Here is a 13366-nt window from a genome sequence, read left to right on the forward strand (position 1 = left end):
TGATGTATTGTTCCAGTAAAAAAAATCCTGAAAAAACCATGAACAGTTACATATTTTATTTGAAAACTGGCATCTGCAATAGTTCTGTTGTAATAATTTTGTGGTTTCAAAGCTTTATTTTGAGTCATTTTAATAATAATTCAGTTTATCTTAAATAATTTATCTGAAAATTAGAAATATTATCTTTATAAAATTACTTACATTTTATAATATTGTTTCTACATGAGAAAATCCTTACCAGCATTGAATATTTACATCCTGCCTTAAAGAGCACAGTCTAATAGGGATACATTTTTTCCTGAAGTCCAGTGTAACCACACTCTTACAACTGAGAAGTTTTCCTCTGTTGACTAGCCCTGACTTCCTGGATACAGGCAACAGGCCTGCAGAAATGTCTCTTTTATTGGCGAAGTTGTTTGCTAAATACATGACATGGTCTTCATTCACCATCGTCACAGCATAACACCTTCACAAAACAAGTACCAAATGCACATTCAAATCAGTGCTTAAAAACTTGACCAGATCGAAAAGTTCACCAGTTACATGATTCTGTAAAGGGGTGGATTTCAAATAGGTGAGTTTCCATTATTTTAATATTTAAATGTCTTACTCATCCATAACACTAGTGAGGAAACAGTAAAGGGTTGCCCTTGAATCCAATATTTTGTACTTAACATCCATAAGTCTTTCAGAAAGGCATTCAGTTTATTCTAAAGATTGTAGATAGGAAAACCCCTACCATTCTTGTCAGATTCTTCCCATTGCTCCCAAAATGCACATTTTCTATGTAAAACCTGACTTTACATTTCAGCCTTGATTTTTTTGTTATACCTGTCTTTGCATCTTGATAGTCCTCATCAGTCTCAGGGTCATATGCTTTCCCTATGAACACCATTACACACTAAAATGATATTATCTGTACCCTGCCTGCCCTGTATCGCTTTTGGTAGACTGAACCAGAAAGGAACATTTTATACAGGCAGACAGTGATAGAGCAAGGGAGAATGATTTTAAACTAAAAGCAAGGAGATTTAGATTAGATGCTAGGAAAGAATTCTTCACTCGAAGGGTGGTGAGGCACTGGAATGGGTTGCCAGAGAGGTTATGGATGTCCCATCTTTGGAAGTGTTCAAGGCCATGTTGGATGGGGCTCTAAGCAATCTGGTCCAGAGGAAGGTGTCTCTGCCCACATTAGTGGGGTTGGGACAAGGTGATCTTTTAGGTCCCTTCCAACCCAAACCATTCTGTGATTCCATGAGCACCCTTCCTGCCTCGCCAGGCTGACCACCCCAGAGCTAGCAGTGCCAGTGGGACACTGGCCTTTCCAAGCCGTGACAGAGGCTCCGTGTGTGAGAACAGAAAGCATGTCTGGCGGGTTTTCATTTTTCATGGCTCTGGAGTTCTCTGGGCAAACAGGAAGCAAAATCCCAGTGTTTTAATCCACCTTCAACTTGTCTTTGGTCTGCCTTTTTTTTTTTCCCATGATTAATTGCCTATTCCAATTTATTGTGAAGACTAAATTCCAGTCTATTACTTAAAAAACAAAACAAAACAAAACAAAACAAAAAACACAAACAACTAAAGAACGCAAAAACAAACAAACAAACAAACAAACAAACAAACAAAAAAAAACAAAACCAAACCAAACTAAACCAAACACAAAAAACCGAATAAAATACTGCAAGGTGCTCCTCTCGACGCTGGGAGACGCTGCCTCCCGCCCCTGCAGCAAACGGCAGCTCCAGGCGACGTTTGGCTCCTCCCGCTGTCCGTCCGAACCGCTGTTTCCCGTTGCCCTGGTGACGCTCCCGGCGGCGCAGCGGCGGGGTCTCGTTCTCCGCACGGAGCGCCTGACCGGCCGCGGTTGGCGGCCGCGGGATTTCAGAGTGGAGGGTTGGCCGACCTCCGGAGGCGGCCGGGCAGAAGGGCCTCCGGGAGAGGCTGGGGTGAACGGTAAGTGAATGGGTGCGTGGAGTAGACAAGCGGGACTGGAGGGCGGTGGGTGCCCCGAGGGATGGACTACAGCTCCCAGCATGCAAAGGGGCGGCTCCTCCCGGGACGCGGCGGTTGGCGGGGCTGTTTCCCGCCGCGATGCCTTTTGGGAGGTGTAGTTTTAGCTCGCCAGGTCCGATCCGTCCCGGCTGCGGTGCGCTTCGCGCGTTCTGTCCACTGCTGCAGGAGTCTGCGAGGGACCAGGAGCTGCTCACTGCCTCAGATGGGGCGGATCTGGGCTGCCTCCCATGTCCCTTGATTGAAAAGGGGCACGAGTTGCGCAAGGAGGGAGGTGGGATGACGGAGAACCCGTTTTCCTCTAGCCTGGATCCATCCACAAGTCTTGTTCTTCTGTGGATTGTGCCATTTCTCTGCATCACTAAAACTTCCATGAGTGCTTTCTGGATTCTTAGTCTTATTTTGTAATTGTTAATACTTATTTATTGTTCAAAACTTTTTTTCTCCTTGGTAGCTTATAGGGCTGAAAAAAATTCCTTGTGAATCTTAGGTCATGGCACTGATACTGTTCACAAACAGTAGAGAGCAGGCAGAGGTTTTTAATGTTGAAATTTCATAAAATTTGCAAAATTTTGAGTGGTTGTGTGAGGGGGACTCTCCTATCACAAGGTAATATTTTTCTTGTTTCTGCTTGTTGTTATGGAGCGAGATGTTCATGTTTTAAGCCAACTGTTCAATAAATACATCTGAATGAATGTAGGCTAAGTGAATACTTTATTTTTGTTCATGCTGTGATGAAAAGTATTATTTTCTTTGTGTAGCTTTGAAAACAGATAAGACACTGTGTAAAGTACAATGTCAGAAAATACTGAAGGAATTGAAAAAGAAATAGAAATTGAATTAGGCAGAATCAGCGTTACGTCCTTTGAAGCAGATGATCCTGACACAGAGGTATCAGACGAACCCTTGAGTGACAGTGAGACAGTAAGTATTCAATGAGCTAAAACTGCTTCTCTTGCTACTTGAAAGTTGGGCGTTGGGAATCATGTAGGATGAATGAACGTATTCCTGGCATATCTAACCTGAGGATTTCTTCTGTAAAGTAGTCTTGGTAGTATTACGTCATGGAAAGTGAACCTCCAGTGGTGACAGGACAATAAGAGAGATGAATATCAGCATTCTGCTTAAGTGAGAAAATCAGACTCAGACCTTTTGTTTCAGAATCCTCTGGAGCTGGAAGATTTGATCGAAGCTATAGAGGTGGATTAAATCTGGATGAATAAGCCAATGATTATTCATTGAAATCTGTATCTAAAATCTTACAGGAGAATGTCTTATGAGATTCCTTATGAGACTTACAGATATTAATTTCATTTAAATGGGTGCTTCAAATCCTCTTTTTGAAAGACTTCTTGTTTTGGGGAATCATTTTCCTCTGAAATACAATTAATTATTTGGATCCTTTTCAGCTATTATTATCTTTCAGACTAATAGCAAAAGGATTGGTTTGTAGGATATTAGGGTAGATAATATTGGTCATATGTGACCATAAATCATGTTTGATGACATAAAGATACACAAAGGCAGTATGTGGTGTTTGTGCACTCACATACTGAATGTCAGCAATGTTTACCACAATTTGCACCACTGAAAGAAGGCAATCCATTTTCCCAAATTCTTGCAGAAAAAGACAGTCTTTTGAATAGAAGGTTTCTATGTAGTAAAGAAAGTTGAAGCATTGGATTTACATGCATACTTTAAACATTAGTAAATTTAAAATTAATTTATTTTTTAAAGAACACTTTAAAGAAAAAGATCCTGTGCATGGTAGTTATTTGTTCATTTTTGTCTCATCCTTTTCCTTAAGTTCTTGGTCCAACACAGTTATAAACACAATTAATTGTTACATTGAAACATGTTTCTGATGTCAGTGAAAAATAAGTTACTAAAATTTGATTAGAATGTAATTAAAATCAGAATTATTAATTGTTCAGTGGGTGGTAAGACAATAGAAAGAGTGTAGAAATTGGGAAAAATTTTGGTGGCAGTTGCTATTAAATCTCCATCGATGCTTTATAGGTGAAGCCAAAATGAGTCTACATTCTTACATGTCAAGTATTTACCTCTGTCAGACCTGTGAGATGAAAATGTAGAATTTATGTCAAAGGTCATGTTTTTCTAGATTTCAGATGGCTTACCAGAATCAGTTCTCTCCTATTTAAACTTTATCAAGAGCAGCAATCAAGATGCTGAAAAGCTTATACTGCAAGACTTAGAAGATGAACAAACTACAAGTAAGCAGGGATCACAATTCAAATGTTTGTGCACCTTGTATTGCCAGTGGAAGTTAGCATAAAAATCATTAGTAAAATAATGCAAAATTTTAGGTAGTGCAAGTTGTGAAATCTATTCCATCAGCTTTTGAACACGTGCTGAAAATCTCTAGGCATAAAACCATGCAACGATATCTTCCAGAATTTACATCTGGGTATGAATTGAAATTTTCAAAAATTGATCTAATGCTAAAGGAGGCAAGTTGGAAGATCACTCTCTGAAACAGGGCCTGGCCCAGACTCTTCATGAAAATCTAAAATGAAGTCAGTAGGAGCTGAACTTCAGAGTTCAGATACAATTGACCCCTATAGGATATGTTTGAAGTCTGTCTTGAGAGATGCCGAAGCTAGCATTAAAATAAATGACCTTGTAATTGGGAACAATATTGCTGTCAGCTGTGTGACTGAAGCCAAGCTCATAGTTCATATGCCAGAGAGCTGGCATCGTCTGTTCCATTAGTGCAATAGTCTTCATGAACAGAAGTTCAATATTGTCTATAAATTTAGATATTTGATGAATGTTTCTTTTTATCCTTTTTTTGTAATGCAATCTTACTCTTTTTCATTGTTTTTATAGTTCTTTGTCAGATTTTGACCTATTTCGTACAAGTTCTACTGTATTTTTTGCACAGAAAATGTTCTGCTGTGCTCCATACTGTGGAATTCTCTTTCATATTTGCTATCGCTGTATTCTTACAGTACCATTGTGTGTATTTCTGTTACACATATTTACTGCTTGTAATGTAGATAAATGATTCCCACATATATTTAAGTAAAACTGGGGGAGAAGGAAAGGAAAAAAAACCCCAGCTTTATTTTAGTTTAAACAAATTGAGTAGCTAAGGAGTACAGACTAAAACTGAGCACTGGTAAGGGATTTTTCTCTCTGTGAATTAAATTATATATTTATTTTTTCTTTAGATGACATTTATGGAGTAGTTTCTTGTCATACTTCTGAATCAAATGAAGATCCAGAACAATTTAAAGAAAAGGTATTTTTTATTTATACAATATTTATAGTGGACAAAATTAATATTAAATAATCTAGATAACTTACATTTGCTTTGGTGACCTCCTAAACTGACCTATAAATGTGTTCAATTTATTTGTTTCAGACTATTCATAAGGCATTAAGATGAGTTTGTATATACAACTCTTTAAAACTGGGACATCATCTGTAATATACCATGTCTATAAGCTTTAAAATTTAAAATAAATTCTCTGTATCAATCCTTGAGATACTGAACACAAAAATCAACAAAATTAAATAAAAGTGAATAATCCTTTATTGCTAATTATTTGAAGAATAGTATGATAACACTTTTGAGTTTCTCTAATCTTATTTTTTTATGATCAGGAAGATGTGCTACTATTAATCTTGATCCTAATACATTCCATAATTTAATAGAAAATGTAGACATAGTAATGTCTGTGCCTTTCAAAGACAAAGCAAGAGTTATGAACATCAGTTCTATATTTTCATAGGATTTGGCTGAATAACTCGCTGAAGTTCTTAGAAAAACATAAAACTGAATTTAATCACTTTTAATTTGTCGTCTGGCTTTTATTAGTGAGCACTCTTGCAAACATCTTTCTTTTTTTCTCAGCAGACCATTGTTTAGGACAGCACAATTACTTCATGTGACTTTAGCTGCATTGCAAATATTAATATATGCCCTAAGCATGTGATGAATGAATGATAAATGAGCAGGAATAGATTATTTGCCAGTAAATAACAATGAAACAAATATAGCAATCTTTGTGACCATAGTATTATTTTGAAACAGACTTCTTAAACATTTACTCTGTTACTAGTTCTTCCCCAATGTGCATAACAGTATTAATGTAAATATAGTGCTTGGTTCCACAGAAAGTAAAATAAATCCCAAATGCAAAATATTCATTTTTCCAAGTCAAAGTGTAAAGTATATTTTAAAAAGCACATAGAAATATTATGCGTTTCGGGAAATACTGCAAAATTTATTACTCTAGAAAACCATAGTTTGACTGACAGGTTTGCATTAATCAGTGTGTGAGGATTCCAGTCAGTTGTGAGTTTCATATATGATAAAAAGATTATCCATGTTCTGGAAGATTTTTATAATGTTCTGCTTTTAAATTTTGTTTCTTGTTTTTTTATAACAATATTAAACTGTATTAGATACTGTTTGAAATTGAAAACGAAGTCTTGCAGATTACTGCAACACCTACTTATAGTCAATCCACCAGTGATGAACTGGTCACTGATGACCACTTACTTACAGGTAAGCAAACATATTAGTCATTTGGTTGAGTTGATCTTTAGCATCATGTCACCATTTCTTGCTTTTCTGTTTTCATAAATATCATAACATTTTTTGTAAAGAATTGCACATTGCATTATACAGCAGGGCTTGGTACTTGATGAATTGGACATGAGTAAACACATGTACTTTTGTCTCATTTCAGGATGACAAAATCATCATAGGAATTTGTATCAAAAAATACCACCAAAAAAACTATTTAAATAATTATTAATAGAAATTGTAAACCAGATTGGAGGCACTAAGCAGGTTCTGCTTTGACTATAGCTTCTTTGGGTTTATTTTAGTAGTCACATTGGCTGGGAATGTTTCCTTTTCCGTGGCTTTAGGATAAGTTGAACTGGAGTGTATGAGTTGTAAAAGCCTCACTAATAGCCACAGAAGACATCTTGTATAGTCGTGCAGTATGCATTGTTAGAATAAGCATAATAGTTGCAGAGTCGGTAAGTGTGCAAAATAATAATAAGACGTCCCTGATGCAAAGGACTCATGCTGTAGTTCTGATTTCCTTGGGGCTATATATTGCTGGCTGTATCAGCACAGCATCCTTTCCTTGTCAAGTACTATAAGACTGTTTAATGTCCCCCAATGCTTATTAGAAAATTAAAAAGCAGGTTTGCTTGGTTGATTGCAAATTCATAGCTGGTCTTGAAATGAGCATAAGCCTTGCTCATCATGAAGTAGAAGAAAAGTGTAGACAAGAACTTGAGCTTGAAGATCAGAAGAGGAAAAAGTGGAAGGCTGAGAGAGAATTACGGGAAAAACAAAATGAAGAAGAACACGCAAGAAGGGTACAGCACCTGGAGCAATTTGAGGCTGAAAGAGTAAAGTTAGACCTTCTTCATAAGGTAATTAATGATATTGAAACCAATCTGTTCCCATCTAGACTATCTGAATTCAAGATCTAATGTGAAAAAGAGAGTACTGTCCCACACTGTATCACTGCTCTAAAATCTGTCTACTTGTTTTACCAAAGTGATTTGTAAGACATATTTAAGTATAATCCATTGGGTTTTATGTGTTTACTGCTTTGATCAACAGCAAGTGAATTTGCTGTGCTAAGTGTGAAATTATTCTTGAAGCTTTGCCCTTACAAAGTTTTTATATTATAGCAACAGCCAAAGTACCGAGAATAAGAGATGTGCTGAAATAATCACAAATGAAAAATGGTCACTGTGCATTAATAGAAAAAACTTACCTACTTTGGACCTCCCACCCCAGTTTCACATTTAAATGTAAAAACTTAAGTGCAGTAATTGGAACCAAAATCATTCAGTTCAGCAATGCTGGCGCTGTGCTCCATCTGGGTAAAAGGTACAATACTTCCTTTTCTTGTCTTTACCTGGGAAATTGGCTCAGGTTTTATCTACTGAGTTTGGAGAAGGAAGGTGGCAGTTGTTTGGGTCAGTACCAAGACACTAACTCTCTGAAGATATGCATCTCTCAGTACATGTCCAAATCTTCGTTACTGATGCAAGCGTCCCGTTGTTTAGTTTAATCCACACACAGCTGAGTTTCTCATTTAAATTCAGGCATTCATGAAAGTGGACTGTTGGAAAGTAAAGAAGATGGATGAGATTGGAGAGAGGGTGTTTTGTGTTGTTCTAGGTTTTGTACAATATTCATTTATGTTAATTTGTTGTGCAGAAACACCAAGCTGCAATAGAAAATGAGCTACAGAAAGAAAAAAAAGCTTGGAGAGACAAAATGATGCAGCAAGAGGTAAAGTTACAATGAGCTTTTGTCAAAAGACTGAGATTACTGTCATATATTTGAGAATAAAAGTTATTCTGGAACAGTTAATATACCAGATCCTGTTTATTAATGATAAATATGTACCAACCACCATAAATATATACCAACATCATTTTAAAAGTGGTTGAAGTCTATCTTAATTGTTTTGGCCTAGGAATTGATCATGAAGCTACAGTTGCAAATGGAAGAGGAGAAAAAGGCCTTGGAAGAGCAGAAAGCAAAAGAGAGACATCAACTGGCTGAAAAACAGAATATAGCTGCTGTGAAAATCCAAGCTAGATTTAGATCATTTTTAGTCCATAAAAAATATGCTCCCATCTTAAAAGAACAAAAATATGAAATGAGAAAGAAGCAGAAAATGCTAGAAGAAATAGAGAGAGAAAGGAAAGAAAGAGAGGAAAAAGTGAAGAGGCAAATGGAGGAAAATAGGCTTAAGAGAGAAGAGGGAAAAAAGAGACAAGAAGAACTTGAAAGACAAGAATATTTGGAACAGGTGAAGAGGCATGAGGAATATGAGAAAAAGAAAGAAAGCCTGAGACTGGAAAGAGAAAAGCAACTGCAAATAAAAAGAGAACAGACAAAACAAGGACAAAAGATAGTAAAAGCTGTGATGAGTGCAAGTGGAGAAAATAACAAGGAAAACATAAAAAATTATAATCACACAGAAAATACGAAAGTAATAAGAGAAAAAAATAAGGAACTAAATGAGCAAGGGGAGCAACGAAAAGAAAAACGTGTTGAAATGATGGATGAAACAAATAATTGGATGATTCTGGTAGAAAGAAATTTGATACCAACACAAAGTATGCTAGGCTCTGAGAAGGAACATTCTTCTCAGGTAAATAATGAGAATATATATGTGAATCCAGTAACACAAATAGAAGAAAATTACTCACAAACTAGCTATCTTAATGAAGCTCCAAATAATCATACTTCAAAGAATGAATCTCTTAACTTTGGAGCTAATGACATGGTAGAAAATAAGGCAAACTGCATATGCAGCAGTACACCAGATGTCCAACCAAATGCTAGTAATAGAGAAATTGAAGATCAATCTTCTCAGTATGAAACAACGAAGAAAACTGTGTGTCTAGTGGAAAATGCTAATGAGGAAGTCAGAGACACCTGGAACAAAATTCAAGATGTAGCAGAGTATTCCAGTAAACTAATTTTTCCTGATGGTATTGAAAAGAAGAGAATAAACTGGATGAACACATGTAAATCTTGGTCTAAAATATATGAAGAAAACCAAAGAAAGCAAGCAACTATAAAAAAACGACCAAGGAAGAGTTCAGTTAGCAAGATGCCTCCATTAAGTGCAGAAAAGATAATTCATAGTGGCCCTTGGAGCACCTTGCAGCAGGTAACTATATGGAAGATTTAGAATGAAATGGAAGACTATACTATAATTTTTTTTTAATTTGGTATGTCAGCAGAATGCTGTTTGGAAGAGAAGGAGGTTATTGTTGATCAGGATGTAGATCTTATGAGACTTCCTTTGCCCAAGTGCAGAATAAGGGCAATGACAATGACTTTTGAATTCCTGTGAGTGTCATGGAGCAGACTGGTGTGTTATTAGTCTTCAGATGATTGATAGTGTCTTAAGCCTGTAAAAGGCAAGAGCTCCTATTGTCTGCTAAATTAACAAGGTTTTGCCTTTGTATGAAGGCCCACATTTCAGCTCCTACTCAACTAGCCCCTTCGGAGTTTTGAGAGGACTAGTCTGATCTAGAAGCAAGATATTACTGATCAGCTTGTAGGTGGTGTTTTGCCATAAAGAACATCTTCTGGTTCCCAGGACTTCTTTTTCTTACCACTTCCTAACTTATCACTGTATGCTTGCTCTGTGCTCTCATCTTGCTATCCACTCTAAGATGACATACTCGACTATAAACATTTTTAGTCTGAACTATTGTTGTCTGTTCTTTTACACTCATTATTTATGATACTGTGATAATTGTTTTCATACTAACGTCTCCCATTCAACAGATCAAACCCACCATTTTCATCCTTTTCTATACAAAAAGATTAACATAAGTTGCTTGCATTTTCTAAAATGTTAGTAGATTTTAGTTTTGGTCTCTTTTTCGTCTTAGTGAAAATGACCATAATATGATGATGTACCATGAATGTTCAATATATAAAAAATTAATTTTATTTATCAATAAATGCATGCAGGTTACAACACTTATGCTTGAAGATTTGCCAGCTTGTAGCCTCTCAACGTTATCTGAGTGTTCAAATCTTCAAGTTTTGACTCTGAGGCGCTGTGGACTAGTTTCACTGGAAGGACTAAGTAGCTGCAAAGACCTGAAGTATATCAATGTGGAGGTACCAAGGATATTTGATTCTTTATTGTAACATGGGGAAAACTACCAGTTTTGCTCCTTAGTTGATTGTATAGTTGTGTCCAACTGTATATTACTTATAGTGCCTTAAGACCATAGGAGTATCAGCAAAGTATTTCCAGACATGAACAAAGTTATATCAGCAGATTTGCAGTGCATATAACAAAAAACTATATGCTGCAAATTAATTGACTGTACTACAAAAATATCAGTCTAGGATTAGTGCTAGTATGGCACAGTGATAGATCTCTGTTACCTCAGTCTCTCTGATTCATGAGTGGGCAGATGCTGTTCACCATAGCAGGTGCTCAGCTTGAGCAGGAATAGGTAGCATTAAGAGTCCTTTGCAATACACACCTCAAATATTAATTAAAATTACTAACAAGGAACAGCACAGTGAGTTACACTAGAGGCATAATGTCTAGGTATTTACTACTGCACAGTGTCTTACATGGCCTTGTTTAATGACTAAAGAAAACTTTTTCTCTGTAATGCATCTTCATTCCAGAACTTGAAAATTTACATGAAACAGCTTTGTTCAAATTTTTAATTTCATAGATTTTAACAACACCAATTCACAAGAAGAAGAAAAGACCAAGCACAGCAACTAGTGAAACAGAAGTTTTGAGGTGGCATTATTAAAATGACCTGGGGAGGGGGATGTTAAAAAAGCAAGATCTTTCACGGGAAGGATATAAGCTTAGAACACTGTTAATGTTTGGGACCAAAATACCTCTAAATGCAGACTTTCACTATTAGTAAATAGGATTCCAGCAAAATTACAGTGGTCTTCATTAGCATCTAGTAAATATGATTGTTTCTTTGCAGTTTTTAGTTCAGTCTCCCAGTTTGGGAAGCTAGGAAAGCACATCTGGAAAAGACTACTCTGTCCTTTACTTTTACACTTTTTGTTCCAACTTCTGGGCTTTTTCAGAGCCAGAATGAAGTTCAAAATATATTTTTATTCTATTCCAGCAGGACACAAAAGGCAATTTCTGTGACTCATTTTATTTTCGTAATGGAAAAAACAGATGCCCTTACTCCTAGGTAGATGTTTAGAATAAAAATAAACAATGATGGCAATCTGCTATATTTTTACTGCTATTTCACTTCAGATGCTATTTAATATGCTCATTTTCTTTTTTTGCAGGAGAACAACATTCAGATAATTGACTGTGAAAATCTAGAAAATCTTTGTATTCTCATTCTGAGTAAGAACCATCTTTCATCAGTTTGTGGCTTAGATGGCTGCAAAAATCTTCAAAATCTTGAACTTTCCTACAATAGAATCACTCGATTTGGTAAGAAAATTATTCCAATTTGTATAACAATATTCATGCAGTTTATATTCAGAATTAATATTCCCCTTGGATTCAAAGCCAGTCAGCTGCTAAGCCCAAGGAGAGTGAGGAGATAGACTTAGAAAAAAACCTTCATTTTAAAGCATTCTTAACTTCACATATATTTGTAGTATGGCTTAGCTATTGCCATGTATTCCATCTACCAGGTTGGCTATTGTCAGCCAAAGAGAATTAAAATCTTTCTGGAATGGCCACTAATATTATCTGCACTAACTCAGCTGGAATATGTGAGTAGCCTGAGTTCAGTTTATCTACAGACATAATGAATGTAAACCCTAGCCTTGCAACTGCAGAGAATTCCAATGTGTTCCTGACTGACACAGTAAGTAGTTATATAGAAATCGTGTTGTCTGTCTGAGTCTGCTGGACAGCAGGAAAATAATTTAATACAATTATTAAGCTTATAGATGAAACACATTCAGATAAGACCTTTATATAAAGCAATAGTTTCCACCGCTAAAAAAAAATTAGACTGGAACAGTATGAACATGGATAATGCAATTCCTTGATAAATGACAAGGGCAAAGAAAACAGGAAATAGGAAAGTGTAAAAAAAATATCTGTAGATGTAGAGGCTTTAATGTTGATATTTTCAATATATTTTGCTAACATGTGCAAATATTAATATTCATGAAGATACCTAAGAATACAAGTGCTGGGAAATCAATGTTTACTGTAAAAGCATATCCGTACCCTAATGAGAAACAGTAAAATAAAATGCTTAAAAATCTTTATCTGTATCCTTATGGCAAATATTGCTTGATAAGTTCTTATGCAGATTTATTTAATTTGATAAAAATGTCTGCAAGAGTACTGTAAGAATTACTTAGTATTAATGGATGACATTTAAGAATGTGGCATCTGTGTGAAGTGTAGTATCTTTGTACAGGCCAAGTGGAGTAAAATCCTCTTGTACTTTCTCTTTTGTGCAGTGCACTGCTGCAGTTACCAAGTCTCTAACAATCTTAAATGGGTAAATAAATGTTCGCAAAAGTCATCTTGAAATCTGTTTTTCTCCTCTCCAGAATTGCTTTGAGGATGCTTGGTTAAAACAGATGCATAATACAGGATTTATTTCACACAATAACATACTGGTTGTGAGTAGTTGCATAGAATACACAAAAATGTATTTATGGGATTTAAGAACTTAGCATATTCCTTACATCTGTAAATCTTGCAGGATGTCCCTTGGCAATTTTGGAAGCTGCAGTACTGTGCAGTAAGGCTTATTTATGTTTGTAATACTTAAGTTTTAATAATTTATTTTCGGAAACGTCTAGCATAATATGATTTCTATTTTTAACTCCTCTCATTGA

General features: G+C 36.0%; 1 protein-coding gene across 1 annotated transcript in view; it reads left to right on the forward strand.

Annotated features, from left to right (window-relative positions):
- The first annotated feature begins 1784 nt into the window (after nucleotides 1-1784).
- LRRIQ1 (leucine rich repeats and IQ motif containing 1) overlaps nucleotides 1785-13366 on the forward strand; it is a 103983-nt gene continuing 92401 nt past the window's right edge. Inside the window, 10 exon segments of the mRNA XM_017804571.1 lie at nucleotides 1785-1953; nucleotides 2772-2934; nucleotides 4133-4244; nucleotides 5205-5275; nucleotides 6445-6547; nucleotides 7229-7434; nucleotides 8234-8308; nucleotides 8496-9704; nucleotides 10520-10672; nucleotides 11840-11990. Of these exon segments, the coding sequence (XP_017660060.1) occupies nucleotides 2806-2934; nucleotides 4133-4244; nucleotides 5205-5275; nucleotides 6445-6547; nucleotides 7229-7434; nucleotides 8234-8308; nucleotides 8496-9704; nucleotides 10520-10672; nucleotides 11840-11990 (2209 nt within the window). The 5' untranslated portion in view covers nucleotides 1785-1953; nucleotides 2772-2805.

Source organism: Lepidothrix coronata, unplaced genomic scaffold (genome assembly GCF_001604755.1).
Source record: "Lepidothrix coronata isolate B3197 unplaced genomic scaffold, Lepidothrix_coronata-1.0 Scaffold9, whole genome shotgun sequence".
Lineage (NCBI taxonomy): Eukaryota > Metazoa > Chordata > Aves > Passeriformes > Pipridae > Lepidothrix > Lepidothrix coronata.